General features: G+C 46.2%; 1 protein-coding gene across 1 annotated transcript in view; it reads right to left on the bottom strand.

The window, feature by feature from the left end:
• ABCA3 (ATP binding cassette subfamily A member 3) overlaps nucleotides 1–15764 on the bottom strand; it is a 161453-nt gene that overhangs the window by 61676 nt on the left and 84013 nt on the right. Inside the window, 2 exon segments of the mRNA XM_060261029.1 lie at nucleotides 1576–1835; nucleotides 12657–12822. Of these exon segments, the coding sequence (XP_060117012.1) occupies nucleotides 1576–1835; nucleotides 12657–12822 (426 nt within the window).

Consider the following 15764-nt stretch of genomic DNA (forward strand, 5'->3'; position numbering starts at 1 on the left):
TTAATGCCAGTGACTCACAAAGCAGAATTTTTGCTCACAAGACTTTGCAGCTTAGAGGGAACATTGGTCACAGGCAAAGAAAGATACACCGCTATGAATCTCTACCCTTGGTCGCCAGAAATTAAAATTCAGCAACCCCCTATGGCTTGTGAAATCACACCAGGAACTTCAAACAGTATCTTCACAACTCACAGGGCTAGAAACTTGGTGCTTTGTTTTGCTTTTTTAAAAAAATAAAATCTGGATTTGCCAAGAGGAGGAATGCTTGCTCAATAGAGAATTCTATACATATGTAAGTGCCAACACATTACAAATGACTTATGGTGACCAGCAAGGGGCTTCCAAGGCAAGGGAGAAGCAGAGGTCGTTTGTCACTGCCTTCCTCTGCAGAGCCTTCTTGGGTGGTCTCTCATCCAAGCCTTATGGTTACTCCAGCAAGGGGCTTTCAAGGCAAATGAGAAGCAGAGGTAGTTTACCATTGCCTTCCTCTGCAGAGCCTTCCTTGGTGGTCTCTCATCCAAGCCTTATGGTGACTCCAGCAGATGGCTTTCAAGGCAAGGGCGAACCAGAAGTAATTTGTCACTGCCTTCCTTTGCAGAGCCTTCCTTGGTGTGCTCTCATCCAAGCCTTATGGTGACCCCCAGCAAGGGGCTTTCAAGGCAAGTGAAAAGCAGAGGCAGTTTACCATTGCCTTCCTCTGCACAGTCTTCCTTGGTGGTCTCCCACCCCAAAATCAACTCTGCTTGGCTTTTGAGATCTGATGAAAACAGGTTATACCCTGCCACGTTCCCTCCCCCTAGAACACTGTACACCTTTTACTGATTGTCCATAACATTGCAGCATTCTGTTTGTTCTTGGAATGGAAGCCCTAGATCAGGGGTGTCTAACATGCAGCCCGGGGGCCAAATCAGGCCCCTGGAGGGCTCCTATCAGGCCCCTGAGAAACTGACTGTCCTCCTTCCTTCTCCTTATCTTTTGCTTCCTTCTGTATAACAGAAGGCTTGCTCAATCACACAGGAGCTACAGAGCAAAAACTCTGTTTTCTCCATTGGCTGAGCCTTGGGGAGGAAGGCAGAGCTTGTTTTTCTAGTCTCTCTCAATCGCACAGCAGAGCTACTGAGCCAAGCCTCTCTTCCTTCTATTGGCAAAGGTTCCCCCACTCCTGGAAGGAAGGAAAGAGTCAGAGCTTCCTTTGCCCAGTTCTCTGGATCCCATGGGAGAGATACAAAGAAAGCACCTTTAAGACCAATGAGTGCTAACGTTTTAAGGTTGTTGTTTAAAAAAAAAAATTAATTGTGTTTGTGTCCTTTATAAAGTTTATATCTCTGCTATCTAATCTTAAATAGGTATACAGATGGCCTGGCCTGACATGGCCCAGCCCAGACTGAAATGGCCCGGCCCAACAAGGTCTCATTTATATAAGATCCAGCCCTCATAGCAAATGCGTTCGATGCCCCTGCCCTAGATAGTAAATTCTAAAATTCATTGCTTGTTTGGTACAATGCCTGCTGTATGGAATATGCACAACAGCCCTTGTTTCTAGGGCAAGCCCGCCTGGAGCGCATCTCCCGTTACCTTCAGCTTCTTCTCCTTCTCATGCACCACGGCACGCACAATGTTGAGCGAGGTATAGGTGAAGCTCAGCATGAGCAGCAAGGGCAGCTGGTTCTGGATGGCCAAGAGGAAGAGGTCGTTGACGTAGGGCGGGTACGGGAAGCGCCGGACAACCACGGTGATCCTCTCGAGAAGGTCAGCCACGGAATTGTTGGCGTGGTAACGGATGATGGCCTTGTCCACAGCATGCTGCACAGCGAGGAAGCCTTCCCGGTAGTAGCCTGAGAAAAGGAAGAAGGGGAAGACAGAAGGAATAATGCTTAGAGAGGGGTCATAAGAACGAACATCAGAAGCACCCTGATGAATTAGATCAGTGGTCCATCTAGTCCAGCATCCTGTTTACACACTTGCCAATGTGGTGGAGGAGAAGGAAGAAAGGGGGGAGAAGGAGAAGATGAGAATAATTATATCCTGCCCATTCGTTCGTCCATCGATTTTAATACAGTCAGTGACCAGTACAAATCAGAACAAGTTAACAAAAAGCTAAAAGCTAAAATACTTACAAAATAACTCGAATATCACTTTAAAAATAGAGGAATAAAAACAACAATTAAATAACAATTAAAATTTAGCTTCAGAACATAATATATCTTTGTGAACTTTACGTGCAATTGAAGAAAACTTTGCGCATGGACCCGTAATCTGTGGGTTCACACCCCAAAGAAACTTTCTAGAGACCTCAGAATCAGAAAGACTGGAATGGCCCAGCAATCTACTTATTAAGGGACTAATTAACCCTGCCTGTATCTCCTGGTAAAACTGGCACGAGAGGAGAACATGTTCAACAGTTTCAATGGTTCCAGCTCCACGAGGGCAGACTTCTTCTTCTGCCCTTCATTACCCAAGGGGGTCTCAGAGCACCTTACAATCTCCTTCCTTTCCTCTCCCCACAACAGACACCCTGTGAGATTGGTGGGGCTGAGACAGCGCTGATAGAACTGAGACTGACTCAAGGTCACCCAGTTGGCTGCGTGTAGAATCAAACCCAGCTCTCCAGATGAGAATCCGCTGCTCTTAACTGCTACACCACACTGGCTCTCCCAAAAGACGCCAAGAGGTCAAGGCCCTGCTCTGACGTTGCTTCCTAGCATTGTATTTCAGAGGCCGACTGCCTCTTTAGTTCCCATGGTTAGTAGCCATTGATGAACCTCTCCTTCATCAATCCATTTAGCATCCTTTTAAAGTCATCTATGCCCAAGGTTATTGCTGCTTCCACAGGTGACAGACTCCACAACGTAATTACCTGTTCAATAAAGAAATATTTCCTTTTGTCTGTCCTATACCTAATTCCACGACAACTTCACTGGGCACTCCTACGTTCAAGTACTATGAAGAGGGGGGAAAAGAAAATCTTTCATAAAAGAGGGGAGAGTCTGTCCATAAGAACTTAAGAGAAGCCATGTTGGATCAGGCCAATGGCCCATTCTGTCAAATACTCTGTGTCACACAGTGGCATAGCCAGCTTCAAGAGGGGATTGGATAAGCATATGGAGCAGAGGTCCAACAGTGGCTATTAGCCACAGCTTATCGTTGGAACTCTCTGTCTGGGGCAGTGATGCTCTGTATTCTTGGTGCTTGAGAGGGGCAACAGTGGGAGGGCTTCTAGTGTCCTGGTCCCACTGGTGGACCTCCTGATGGCACTTGGGGGGTTTTGGGCCACTGTGTGACACAGTGTTGGACTGGATGGGCCATTGGCCTAATCCAACATGGTTTCCCTTTTGTTCTTATGTTCTTAAAGAACAAACAAAAAAACCGAGGTGCCATCAAGAGGTCCATCAGTGGGGCCAAGACACTAGAGGTTCTCCCACTGTCCCCTCCTCCCAAGCATCAAGAATACAGAGCATCACTGCCCCAGACAGAGAGTTCCATCAATACACTGTGGCTAATAGCCACTGATGGACCTCTGCACCATATGTTTATCCAATCCCCTCTTGAAGCCGTCTATGCTTTTAGCTGCCACCACCTCCTGTGGCAGTGAATTCCATGTGTTCATCACCCTTTGGTTGAAGAAGTACTTTCTTTTTTGATGAAGAAGTCCATCCCAGTGAGTAGAACATCTTTCATGGACTCGCAAAGAGAACACAGTCATGTTGGGTCTGCAGCCGTTAATCAGAGCAATTAATCTATAAACCATTCCAGTAGGTATTAAAATAAACATTCCAACAATTTATCACATGTGTGATCCTGCTTATTTTAAGGTTTTGCCTTCCTGCATTATTTCCTGCATTTAAAATTTTAGACTTCTTAAATAAAAGCTTCTTACCATATAAAATAAAAAATTTAAAAACTCAACTACTTCTGATTAAGGACAATGTCTGCTCCAATCTATGAGGAACAAAACCTTTTTCTGCAACGTGACAAGCCAATTCCATCCCCCAAAAGGAGTGATCCATCTCTGCTACACAAAATGATTTCCTTAAACCAATTTGTAATTAACAAGGTACCAGCTGACTTCGTAATGCTTTAAGATTCTCAGTAAGCGCCTCAAAGGTCGAACGGAATCTTGCAAAAGAGGATCCAAGTTATATCTCCTCATAAAATGAGAAACTTTTCATAACCTTTCCCCATTTTATTTTTTAAGCTTGTCATTTGCTTGCCCATGGTGGGTAAACCTTGAGAAACAGAGGAAAATAATAAAATTTGTTCACAGAAAATGGCCTCCATAGTGACGCTCTAGGGCTTTCCCCATGTCTCTATGGTCTTTTCTACAGAGATTAGAGAAAATTCCTAAAGCATCAACCTAGATGTGGCATCACATTAAGCAGCGGCTGGACAAACACTTGTCAGGGATGCTCTAGCTGATCCTGCACTGAGCAGACAGTTGGCCTGTATGGCCCTTTCCAACTCTGGGATTCTATGACTCTACGATCACATCCTCCCCACTCACCCTGGGCACCACCTTCAAAATCTCCCAGAATTTGCCAAGGCAGCGAGTCTTCCCATTGTAGAAAACATTTCATTCATCCCAATTTAGCACTTTACAAATTGCCTAATTAACAATGCAATCCTAAACAGAGTTATACCCTTCTAACTCCACTAAAATCTATGGTCTTAGGAGTAACACTGCCTAGGATTGATCCCAGTAGGCAGCCGTGTTGGTTTGAAGCAGAAGAACAAAGCAGTAGACAAGTGCACCTTTAAGACCAACTAAGACCTTTAAGACCATGATTCTGAATAAAACTTAGTTGGTCTTAAAGGTACCCTTGTCTACTGAACATATGAACATATGAAGCTGCCTTATACTAAATCAGACCTTTGGTCCATCAAAGTCAGTATTGTCTTCTCAGACCGGCAGCGGCTCTCCAGGGTCTCAAGCTGAGGTTTTTCACACCTATTTGCCTGGACCCTTTTTTGGAGATGCCAGGGATTGAACCTGGGACTTTCTGCTTCCCAAGAAGATGCTCTACCACTGAGCCACCGTCCCTCCCCAAAGTAAAAAGTGGGCTAAAGATTACTTAATGTGCTTTAATAGCTGTTTGGTGCACATTCAATCACATTGGTCTGCCTACAGTTCAAAATGCTGATAATTGATACTGCTTTGTTCTACTGCCTAGGATTGTACTGTAAGTCAGTATAATACCTCCTCTCACTAATCTTGAAGAAACTACAATGCCCTCTGGGGTTTTGTCATCTGATTCAAAAGTTTCTCCCCCATTTTGGGAGAAGGGTGCTTAACACCCCTTCCTATTGAGGTGTTTTCACGAAAACCTTTTGAGTTTTTTGGGTTGAAGGTAGCCATGTTGGTCTGCAGAAGAACTAGATTTGAGTTCGCTAGCACTTCAGAGACCAGAACGATCTTCAGGGACTAAGCCAGGAGTGGCCAAATTGTGGCTTGGGAACCCCATGTGGCTCTTTCACACATCGTGTGGCTCTTGAAGCCCCCACCATCCTGTTGGCTGGCTTGGCGAAGGCATTTGTCTCTTTAAATCACTTCTCTGAGTCAGCTGCCATATGAACATATGAAGCTGCCTTATACTGAATCAGACCCTTGGTCCATCAAAGTCAGTATTGTCTACTCAGACTGGCAGTGGCTCTCCAGGGTCTCAAGCTGAGGTTTTCCATGCCTACTTGCCAGCTTGGAGAATGCATTTAAAGTTAAAGTGGCTTTCCTTCCAGCTTTCCCTTCCCATCAATTTGCCTGTCTTCCTTCCTTCCTTCCTTCCTTCCTTCCTTCCTTCCTTCCTTCCTTCCTTCCTTCCTTCCTTCCTTCCTTCCTTCCTTCCTTCCTTCCTTCCTTCCTGTTTTGTGGCTCTCAAACATCTGATGTTCACATCTTGCGGCTCTCAAACGCCTGGTATAAAGCATTGGAGAGCCAGAGCTCCCTTTGTTCATTGAGCCTGTTATTTTGAGATTTCCCCCTCAGAATCTCTCCGCTCCTGCTACATCTTCGTATTTAAAACAATTTTATTCCAGTAACTTATGGTAACAATCAATTCTTGCATTATTAATTACTTCTTTTTATCTATCCCATATATTACTTTTCTAACTCCTCCTCCCCCCATTACTTGACCCCCGCTGGTGTTATATACTTAAGATACTAATATTTAAAGGTACCCTTAACTAATAAAACAAAAATTTATATTTTTCTTTCTTTTAAGACTTAATCATTATCAAAAATTGTCCAATGTCCTTTTATTTTACACTCTTTTTCTATATAACTTCTAAACTATATAACTTTTTTCTATATAACTTCTAAACTCCAACTTAAAAGTTTCTAGATCATAGTCTCTTAAAATTCTTGTCAATTTGTCCATTTCACTCCATTCTATAACTTTTATAATCCAATCCCATTTCTCTGGTATTCTTTCTTGCTTCCACAACTGCGCATACAATGTCCTAGCAGCTGAGAGCAAGTACCAAATTATAGTTCTATCTTCTTTTGGAAATTTTTCCATATATAATCCCAACAGAGAAGTCTCTGCAACTTTCTTGATTTCATATCCCAAGATCCTAGATATTTCTTGTAGAATCATCTGCCAGTACTTTTTTGCTCTTTCACCAGTCCACCACATATGGTAAAAAGAACCTTCATGTTTTTTACATTTCCAACATCTATCTGGCATCTTATTGTTCATCTTTGCCGACTTTTTAGGAGTTATATACCATCTATACATCATTTTAAAACAATTCTCTTTAATACTATTACATGTTGAAAGCTTTATAGAATTCTTCCAAAGATATTCCCAAGTTTCCATCTGTATTTCTTTATTTACATTAATTGCCCACTTAATCATTTGAGATTTCACTACTTCATCTTCTGTAGACGATTTCCGTTCCTGCTACATCTTGAGAATATCCACCTTCCCTCCAGGACAAGAAATTATTTATTCACTCGGGGAACTGTATACCTCTCCTTCTCTAGAGATCTGCTGAAGGCATCATAGTTACAGACAGAGACAAGTCAGAAAAACATCCTGCTAGTTTCTGCTAAAGAAGATGCGGAGAGAAGCAATGTGGTGTGTGTCTGTGTGTGTCAGGAGTTGTCTGGCAGGGTTTCTGCAAGTCCCGCTGCACCTCAGTTCCTCCCAATCCCTGCTTCACGCTTCCCTACAAAATTATCGCACCTTGTTATCCAGATGCGGACAAATAAACCGTAACCAAATCAAACAACCAAAACATCTACCGACCAACCAAGGCGTGCAAATGAAGCAAATGCATCCACAGGGTCAAAGTCTGCTTAACGCGTCCCGATCATGGTGTTTTCCGGCTACGGCACTGAAGGATTTTGTCGCTTCAGAATTACAAGCCTCCGCTCCTCCTGCCAACCTGAAAATTAAGGTCAGTCTTTCGTGGCACATTTAATGTTGCAGCCGGCGGTGAGCCTGAAATCTAGAAGCCCAGCAGCGTTCCTTGCGACAGCCAAACCTTGGGAGAAGCTAACCCAATTCTAACAACATGCAAGGCCATATTTTCAGTTCTTTTCTTTTTGACACCCGATAGCTTTCCATTTAACACTTTGCAGCCAGCTCTAGGCAACCCGCAGAGAGAAACAGAACATGTCATCACTGGACACATGCACTTACCAGGCAGAAGAATTCTGCCCTCCCTCCCTGCATGCTTCAATTAAGAGAGGACGATCGGGGGAAAAAAACATCCTGAATCTGGACTCTGGCAGGAGCTTCAGTTCTGCAACTCCAGCTACTGGTTCGACTGCTAATTAAATGCATTCTGCTGCCAGTGTCTCTAGTGTAAGGGCTGAGACAATACAAACGGTTTCAGAAAGGCAGGCCCTACAACTATGGCATGTCGCCCGAATACACAAAAATCAGCAGGCAGAAAGCCCTGGCCTGAATAGCCCAGGCAAGCCCGATCTCATCAGATCTTGGGACCTAAGCAGGGCTGACTCTGGCAAGTACTTGGACCGGAGACCCCCTTGGAATACCAGAGCCGGGAGGCAGGGGCAGGCTGTATTCTGAGCCTGCTTGTGGGATAGGGTGGGGTATAAATAAAAAAATTAAATTAAAATTCAGCCATCTCTCTGAATATCCTCCAGGCCCCCAGTATGGGTCAATAACCAGAGGCTGACATGACTTCTAGGTGCACATATACACTTACACATACAAACTCCCCAATTAAAAAATAATAACAATAAAAAATCAGCAGGCGGACAGAAAGGAGATTTTCTGATCCAGGCCAATGAACGCTCAATTTGCACCTGTCATGATCCCTGACGAGGAGGAGCTGGAAGGGTTAACAGACCTGGAAGAGTTGCCAGCCAGTTCCTCAGCTGAACAAACAGCAGCTGGTTCATCAATCACTCTCCAGGCACCAGTGTCAGCTGTTGACATCAATCTCTTCAAAGCTCCCGGCATCTCATCTCAAGAGTTCGAAGCAGGCTCCAGAAAGAACTTTCAGAGCGAAGATATGAGGCAAGCCGATGCTTCAGATCTCTCAGCCCTGAGTTCTAGCAGAGTCACTGCCACCCAGGCAAAAGGCTGATTGAGGCCCCCATACAGCTCCCACCCAGGACCTGGTAACCTTGTGGAAACAACAAGTCTATTCTCTGGCTTGCATCCATGCTCCTTCCTGATTCCTGATCCTGACCTGCTTGCCAGGGTGCTTGATTTCTTTGGCGCCCTGACCTTTTGGCTTTTGGACATTGACTTCTGATTCCAGTTTGTGATTCTGCATTGGTGACTTGGCTCCTGCTTGACTTCCTGGACTCTGACCTTGGACTGGCACTGGACTCCTGCCTGCCTGCACCCTGAGAACGTGACAGCACCAGTGCCTCCAACAAGAGAGATCGGCACATGCATCCATGGGTACAGTAGAAAGGGGGCACCCTTTCTTCAAAGAGCTTCACCAGTCCTAGAAGAGAAGCAGCTGCCCATGAGAAAAGATGCCGATGGAGACTGATTCATCTGTTGGACCCCCTATTAAGGCTAGACCCGTTTGCCCCCTGGATCGCTACTCACGGCACCCACTACGGATGCCATTTAGGGTCAAACAAGATGGGAGTTCCAGGAACAGATCCTCCCATGGGTGAACAGGGTGAAAAGGGGCTTCTGCTAGCAGGGATGGGATTAGGAAGAATTCAGGGTGGGCCCCAGGTGCAGAGCCCCATACCATTTTGGCCATCTTAGTGCAACTGGCCCCTCCAGACGTGCTATTTGCTCCTTGGGGTTAACATAAAGGAACCATTCTCCATACAGCTCAGAGAAGGAAGCTGAGATCGGGAAAAAGGCATAGGCATGGAAAGAAAGGGTTAACCCCCTTCCCTACTCACCACACCCATTATCCCACCAGATGCTATTTACCAGGGCTGGCCAAACTTGCTTAATGTACAGAATAAACGTCAGATGTTTGAGAGAAGGAAGGGAGGGAAGGAAGGAAGGAAAATAGATGGGGGAGGAGGAGGGAGAGGAGAGGTGGAAAGAAAGCAGCTTTAACTTTAAATGCATTCTCCAGGCTTGGCTTGGAGAAGTGATTTAAAGAGAGAAAAGCCATCTCCAAGCCAGCCAACAGAGCAGTGGGGGTTTTGAGAGCCACATGATATGTGAGAGCCAGTTTGGTGTAGTGGTTAAGTGTGCGGACTCTTATCTGAAGAACCAGGCTTGATTCCCCACTCCTCCACTTACAGCTGCTGGAATGGCCTTAGGTCAGCCATAGCTAGCGCAGGAGTTGTCCTTGAAAGGGCAGCTGCTGTGAGAGCCCTCTCAGCCCCACCCACCTCACAGGGTGTCTGTTGTGAGGGGAGAAGATATAGGAGATTGTAAGCCACTCTGAGTCTCCGATTCAGAGAGAAGGGTGGGGTATAAATCTGCAATTCTTCTTCTTCTTCTATGTGTGAAAGAGCCACATTTTGGCCACCCCTGCTATTTACCATTATGAAGTCCTATATGAGATGTGTTAATAGATTTCTCAAAATCATGTGTTGTTTGATCAGCAGTGGGACAGTAACATGATTTCTCCTAATCAATCAGGGGTGACCAACGGTACCTCTCCAGATGTTTTTTGCCTACAGCTCCCATCAGCCCCAGCCAGCATGGCCAATGGCAGGGGCTGATGTGAGTTGTAGGCAAAAAAAACATCTGGAGAACTACTGTTGGCCACCCCTGCAATTATTCCTGTTTGCGTATGTTTGGTGCTCTTCGGCAGCAATTAGCCGCAATGGCTGTGTGCGCTCTCCATGGCTATCTCCCTTCATTCCTGTCTGGCATTTGATTGGTTGCCACTGGAGACATTGCTGGACTGATGGGAAGGGGCTGTAGTTCAGTGGTAGAGCATCTGCTGTGAGTGCATGAGGTCTCAGGATCAATCCCTGGAGTTTCCAGTTTCAAAGATCAGGTAACCATATGGAAATATGGATTATATAAAGAGTGTCCCTAGTGGTAAGATGCAGTACTGCAGTCCTAAGCACTGCTCACAACCTGAGTTCAATCCCGGCGGAAGCTGGGCTCAGGTAGCCAGCTCAAGATTGACTCAGCCTTCCATCCTTCCGAGATTGGTAAAATGAGCACCCAGCTTGCTGGGGGGAAAGTGTAGATGACTGAGGAAGGCAATGGCAAACCACCCCGCAAAAAGTCTGCCATGAAAATGTTGTGAAAGCAACGTCACCCCAGAGTCGGAAACGACTGGTGCTTGCACAGGGGACTACCTTTACCTTTTTAAACCAGTGGGTCCCTCATGATCAGTACAGGAGAGACAGGGAAGATGGCAGCAGAGCAGCTGTGAATCTCTGTTATCTGCTTTCTTTGGCTCACTTGTGCATTTGACCACTAATTGGCTCCAAGACTGATTAACATTCTTTTATCAACTAGACAAACAGGAGCTGCTTGCACAGACCTTGAGCTAACGTGCAAATCCTGCAAAAATCCTGGATGTTATTTGCTTGTCATAAATGACACAGGGAGGAAGAAAACAGATAAGGATCCCTTCTGAGCTCTGCTCTCGAGTCAAAACAGCAAAGCGGCTATGTTTAGATGATCTTACCTCAAGAGCAGAGACAAACAAGGTAAATGATTTTTCTAAATTAATTTCTACTAAAATACGCACCATCAGAGACCGAGCCCTAAACCAGTGAACTGATACTATGATATTTTAATGTATTTTTAGCCCTATGATATTGCTATACGTAGGTTCTAATATAGCATTGGTTTAACTACCTTGTTGAAGGTTAATTGAATGGCTAACCTGTTGAATGAGGTTAATTGAATGACTATACACAAAGTTTACTGGCTTGTAATTATGACATAGGACATCTAGGGCAAAAGTTGTAGCAACAATCTGAATAGCTGTGATATAGTTTTTTTTCATATTTCTAATCCTGTAACGCTGCAATGCAGACTCTGCTTTTATTGTTCTAAACATTCGTGTTACTTGTTTATTTGGTTGTATTCGATTTTTTTTAAATAAAGGTTTGGGGCTTTTTTTAAAGATCAGGTATTAAGTGATATGACAGTCCTCTGCCTAAGACTCTGGAGAGTCTCTGCCAGTCAGAGCAGACAATACTGATCCTGATGGACCAATGGCCTGATTAAGCATATGGCAGCTTCATGTATACATGCATCTTAAGAACATAAGAGAAACCATGCTGGATCAGGCCAGTGGCCCATCCAGTCCAACACTCTGTGTGAACACAGTGGTCCAAAACCACCAGGTGCCATCAGGAGATCCACCAGTGGGGGCCAGGACACTAGAAGCCCTCTCACTGCTGCCCCTCCCCCAAGCACCAAGAATACAGAGCATCACTTGCCCCAGACAAAGAGTTCCATCTATACCCTGTGGCCAATAGCTACTGATGGACCTCTGCCCCATATAAGAACATAAGAGAAGCCATGATGGATCAGGCCAAGGGCCCAACCAGTTAAACACTCTGTCACATAGTGACAAAAAACACCAGGTGCCATCAGAAGGTCCACTAGTGGGGTCGGACACTAGAAGTCCTCCCACTGTTTACCCCCCCCCCCCACCACCACCAAGCATCAAGAATACAGAGCATCACTGCCCCAGACAAAGAGTTCCATCTATATCCTGTGGCTAATAGCTACTGATGGACCTGCTGCTCATATGTTTATCCAATCCACTCTTGAAGCCGTCTAGCTTGGTCTGGAGACCAAGTACTATGAGGAAAGATTGAAGGAGCTGGGCATGTTTAGCCCTGGAGAGGAGGCCTCTGAGAGGTGATATGATCACCATCTTCAAGTACTTGAAGGGCTGTCACATAGAGGATAGGGTGGAATAGTTTTCTGTGGCCCCGGAAGGTAGGACCAGTACCAATGGTTGAAATTAAATCAGAACAGTTTCCAGCTCAACATTAGGAAGAACTTCCTGACAGAGCGATTCCTCAGTGGAACAGGCTTCCTCGGGAGGTGGTGGGCTCTCCTTCCTTGGAGGTTTTTAAACAAAGGCTAGATGGCCATCTGACATCACTGAAGATCCTGTGAACTTAGGGGGAGGTGTTTGTGAGTTTCCTGCATTGTGCAGGGGGTTGGACTAGATGACCTTGGAGGTCCCTTCCAACTCTATGATTCTATGCTTGTAGCTGCCACCACCTCCTACGGTGCAGGCCCTGCATCTAGTGACCCCAAGACTCTACCTACCTGGTGTCCCTCCGTCATCATACTTGGGTTCCCTGGGCCCCGGCAACTGGAACAGTGGGAAGAGGTAGCTGGTGTGCCAGTCGCGATCGATGTTTGGGTTCAGGCCCGTCTGCTCACTCCGAGGGGCGTTCCGGGGGCTGTACTTGAACCTCAGCCGGTAACTAACCTATAAAGGCAAAAGGCAGGAGCTGAACCAGGAGAAACAGATTGAGAGAAGACCCTATCTTGGGAAGAAACTGGAAGGTCCACGTGGATGCGTGGCCTGAAAAATCTGCATTCCAACTTTCTGTCTTTTAAAAATCTTGTAACATCCAGTCTGAGGAAAACTTCTGGTGGGCTTGCGCAATGTTTTGTGTCAATACATTTGGTCTGGGAAAAAGACACGGCATAGATCTTGTTTTTGCATGGATACTTGCCAAGCAACACGGATACTTGCCAACTGCAGGCATCTACAATGGGTACTCATGAGCATCCATTGCACAGGTCATTAACTTTATTGTGGGAGTTTCCCCCCCGTGGTGAAATCCCAGGCTACCAAATGAGTGCTTGCATTCGAGATCCATCTGGGTAGGGACCAAAGCATGGCACGTTTTTACCTATCATTGTTCAGTTTTTACAGAATCAAAACCAGGCAAGTTTTTCACAGGTAGGCATTTCTATTGCTCCGAATAACAGAAAATGCCACCACCCACCAGTCATCTAAAACCAACAGGTGGCTGCTTCTGGTACTACATTGGAATAGTAATTTAGTGAGATCACGCATACTATCTCAGTAACACAGTTGCTGCACAGATGTTCCTTTAGAGCAGTGGTTCCCCAACCTTTTGGGCCCCAGGGCCGGCCGGTGCACTGCAGCCCCAGAGCCAGCAGGGTGGGGGCACCGAATTTGGCCTCGCCCCCCCCTGCGACGCCGCAAAGCCCCCCCACCTCCTCCTCTCTCTGTTTTTACAATATTAAGGCTGGGGAAGGGGCCGTGAAATGCCTTTTGGGCCCTGTAAAGGCCGACCCGCACCACCCCCCCTGCTGATAACCTGATAGGTGGGGAAACCGCATGAAACTGTGGCAGCAGTGGCCAGCAGCCACTTGGGAAGGAGGCAAGGCAGCACGGCTTTTTCAGTGGCTGCTGCCGCCGTGGTTTTGCGCAATTTCCCCACCGGGGGGTGTCAGCCTTTACAGAGCCTGGAAGGTGCTTCACGGCCCCTTCCTTAGCCTTAACATTGTAAAAACAGAGGGGGGAGGAGATGCCGCGGGCGGGGGGGAAGAGGTGCCGTGGGCGGGGGGGTAGCGAGGCTGCGTGGGCAGCCTGGTTAAGAAGAAGAAGAAGAATTGCAGATTTATATCCCGCCCTTCTCCCTGAATCAGAGACTCAGAGCGGCTTACAATCTCCTATGTCTTCTCCCCTCACAACAGACACCCTGTGAGGTGGGTGGGGCTGGAGAGGGCTCTCACAGCAGCTGCCCTCTCAAGGACAACCTCTGCCAGAGCTATGGCTGACCCAAGGCCATTCCAGCAGGTGCAAGTGCAGGAGTGGGGAATCAAACCCGGTTCTCCCAGATAAGAGTCCGCACACTTAACCACTACACCAAACTGGCTCTGGTTAAGGACAGGCCGCGGCCTGGTACAAGTTCATGGCCCAGGGATTGAGGACTCCTGCTTTAGAGAATCTTGGTTTAGGCCAGGGGTGTCAAACTCATTTGTGATGAGGGCCGGATCTGAAATAAATGAGACCTTATTGGGCCGAGCCATGTCGGGCCAGATCATGTGTGTACCTATTTAAGATTAGGTAGCAGAGATATAAACTTTATAAAGGACACAGACACCATTAATTTTTTTTTAAATTAAAACATGCTTAAAACATTAGCAATTATTGGTCTTAAAAGTGCTTTCTTTGTATAAGAACATAAGAGAAGCCATGTTGGATCAGGCCAATGGCCCATCCAGTCCAACACTCTGTGTCACACAGTGGCCAAAAAAAACCAGTGGTATCTCTCCCATGGGATCCAGGAAACTGAACAAAGGGAGCTCTGGCTCTTTCCTTCCTTCCCTAGGGGGCCAGGAGGGGGAGGAGCCTCAGCCAATAGAAGGAAGAGAGGTCTGGCTCAGTAGCTCTGCTGTGCAATTAAGAGAGCCTGGCAAAGCAAGCCCTCCCTCTCCCTCCTTCCTCCCCAAGGGAGGAGCATCAGCCAATGGAGAAAATAGAGGGTTTGCTCTGTAGCTCCTGTGCGATTGAACAAGCCTTGCAAAACAAGTTGTTATGCAGAAGGAAGCAAGAGCGAAGGAGAAGGAAGCAGATGACAGCCAGTTGCTTGGGGGCCTGATATGAGCCCTCCAAGGGCCTGATTTGGTCCCTGGGTCTCGTGTTTGACACCCTTGGTTTAGGGTATTCCCACAGGCATTTTCACCATTCAACAGCAGAATACTAGCAACAGCAGTTGCAGGAGGGCACACCAAAACCCAGGAAAAAAACCACACAAACACAAACCCACAGTGGCACAGAGTTATTTAAGAGACGATTCTCCGTTCTCAACAAATTTCATCAGACAAGAGAAAACATGGTAACACTAATCTGTAACTAATTAAAGTGTGAATCCAGCGGCACCTTTAAAACCAACCAAGTTCTATTCAAGGTAAAAACTTCTGAGTGCCACAAAGCTTATCTTTTGAATTAAACTTGGTTGGTCTTAAAGGTGCCACTGGACTCAAACTTGGTTCTGCTGCTTCAGACCAACACAGGTACCAACCTGAATCTTTTAACTGCTTATTCCTCAAGTATTCTTCTGCACAGGCACACACTGGGCCTGCAAGTATTCAAGGCCTGCTCCCCGTGTTCCAGAAACTCCTGAAAGTGCGAGGTACTTTCCGTACTAACAGTGCCGGGTGTGTGTGTGGGAGTGCCTCCCTCAGTTTTCTCAGGCTGTCCCTGGTTAATATTTTATGTAATATGGTTTCAATATTGTGCAACAGGTCTTATATTGATATTGTTTTATGTTAGACCAGGGGTGGCCAAACTTGCTTAATGCAAGAGCCATGTGGAATAAATGTCAGATGTCCGAGAGCCGCAAGACATGAACATCAGATGTTTGAGAGGTGCAAAACAGGGGAGGGAAG

This window comes from Heteronotia binoei, chromosome 20 (genome assembly GCF_032191835.1).
Source record: "Heteronotia binoei isolate CCM8104 ecotype False Entrance Well chromosome 20, APGP_CSIRO_Hbin_v1, whole genome shotgun sequence".
NCBI classification, from domain to species: Eukaryota; Metazoa; Chordata; class Lepidosauria; order Squamata; family Gekkonidae; genus Heteronotia; species Heteronotia binoei.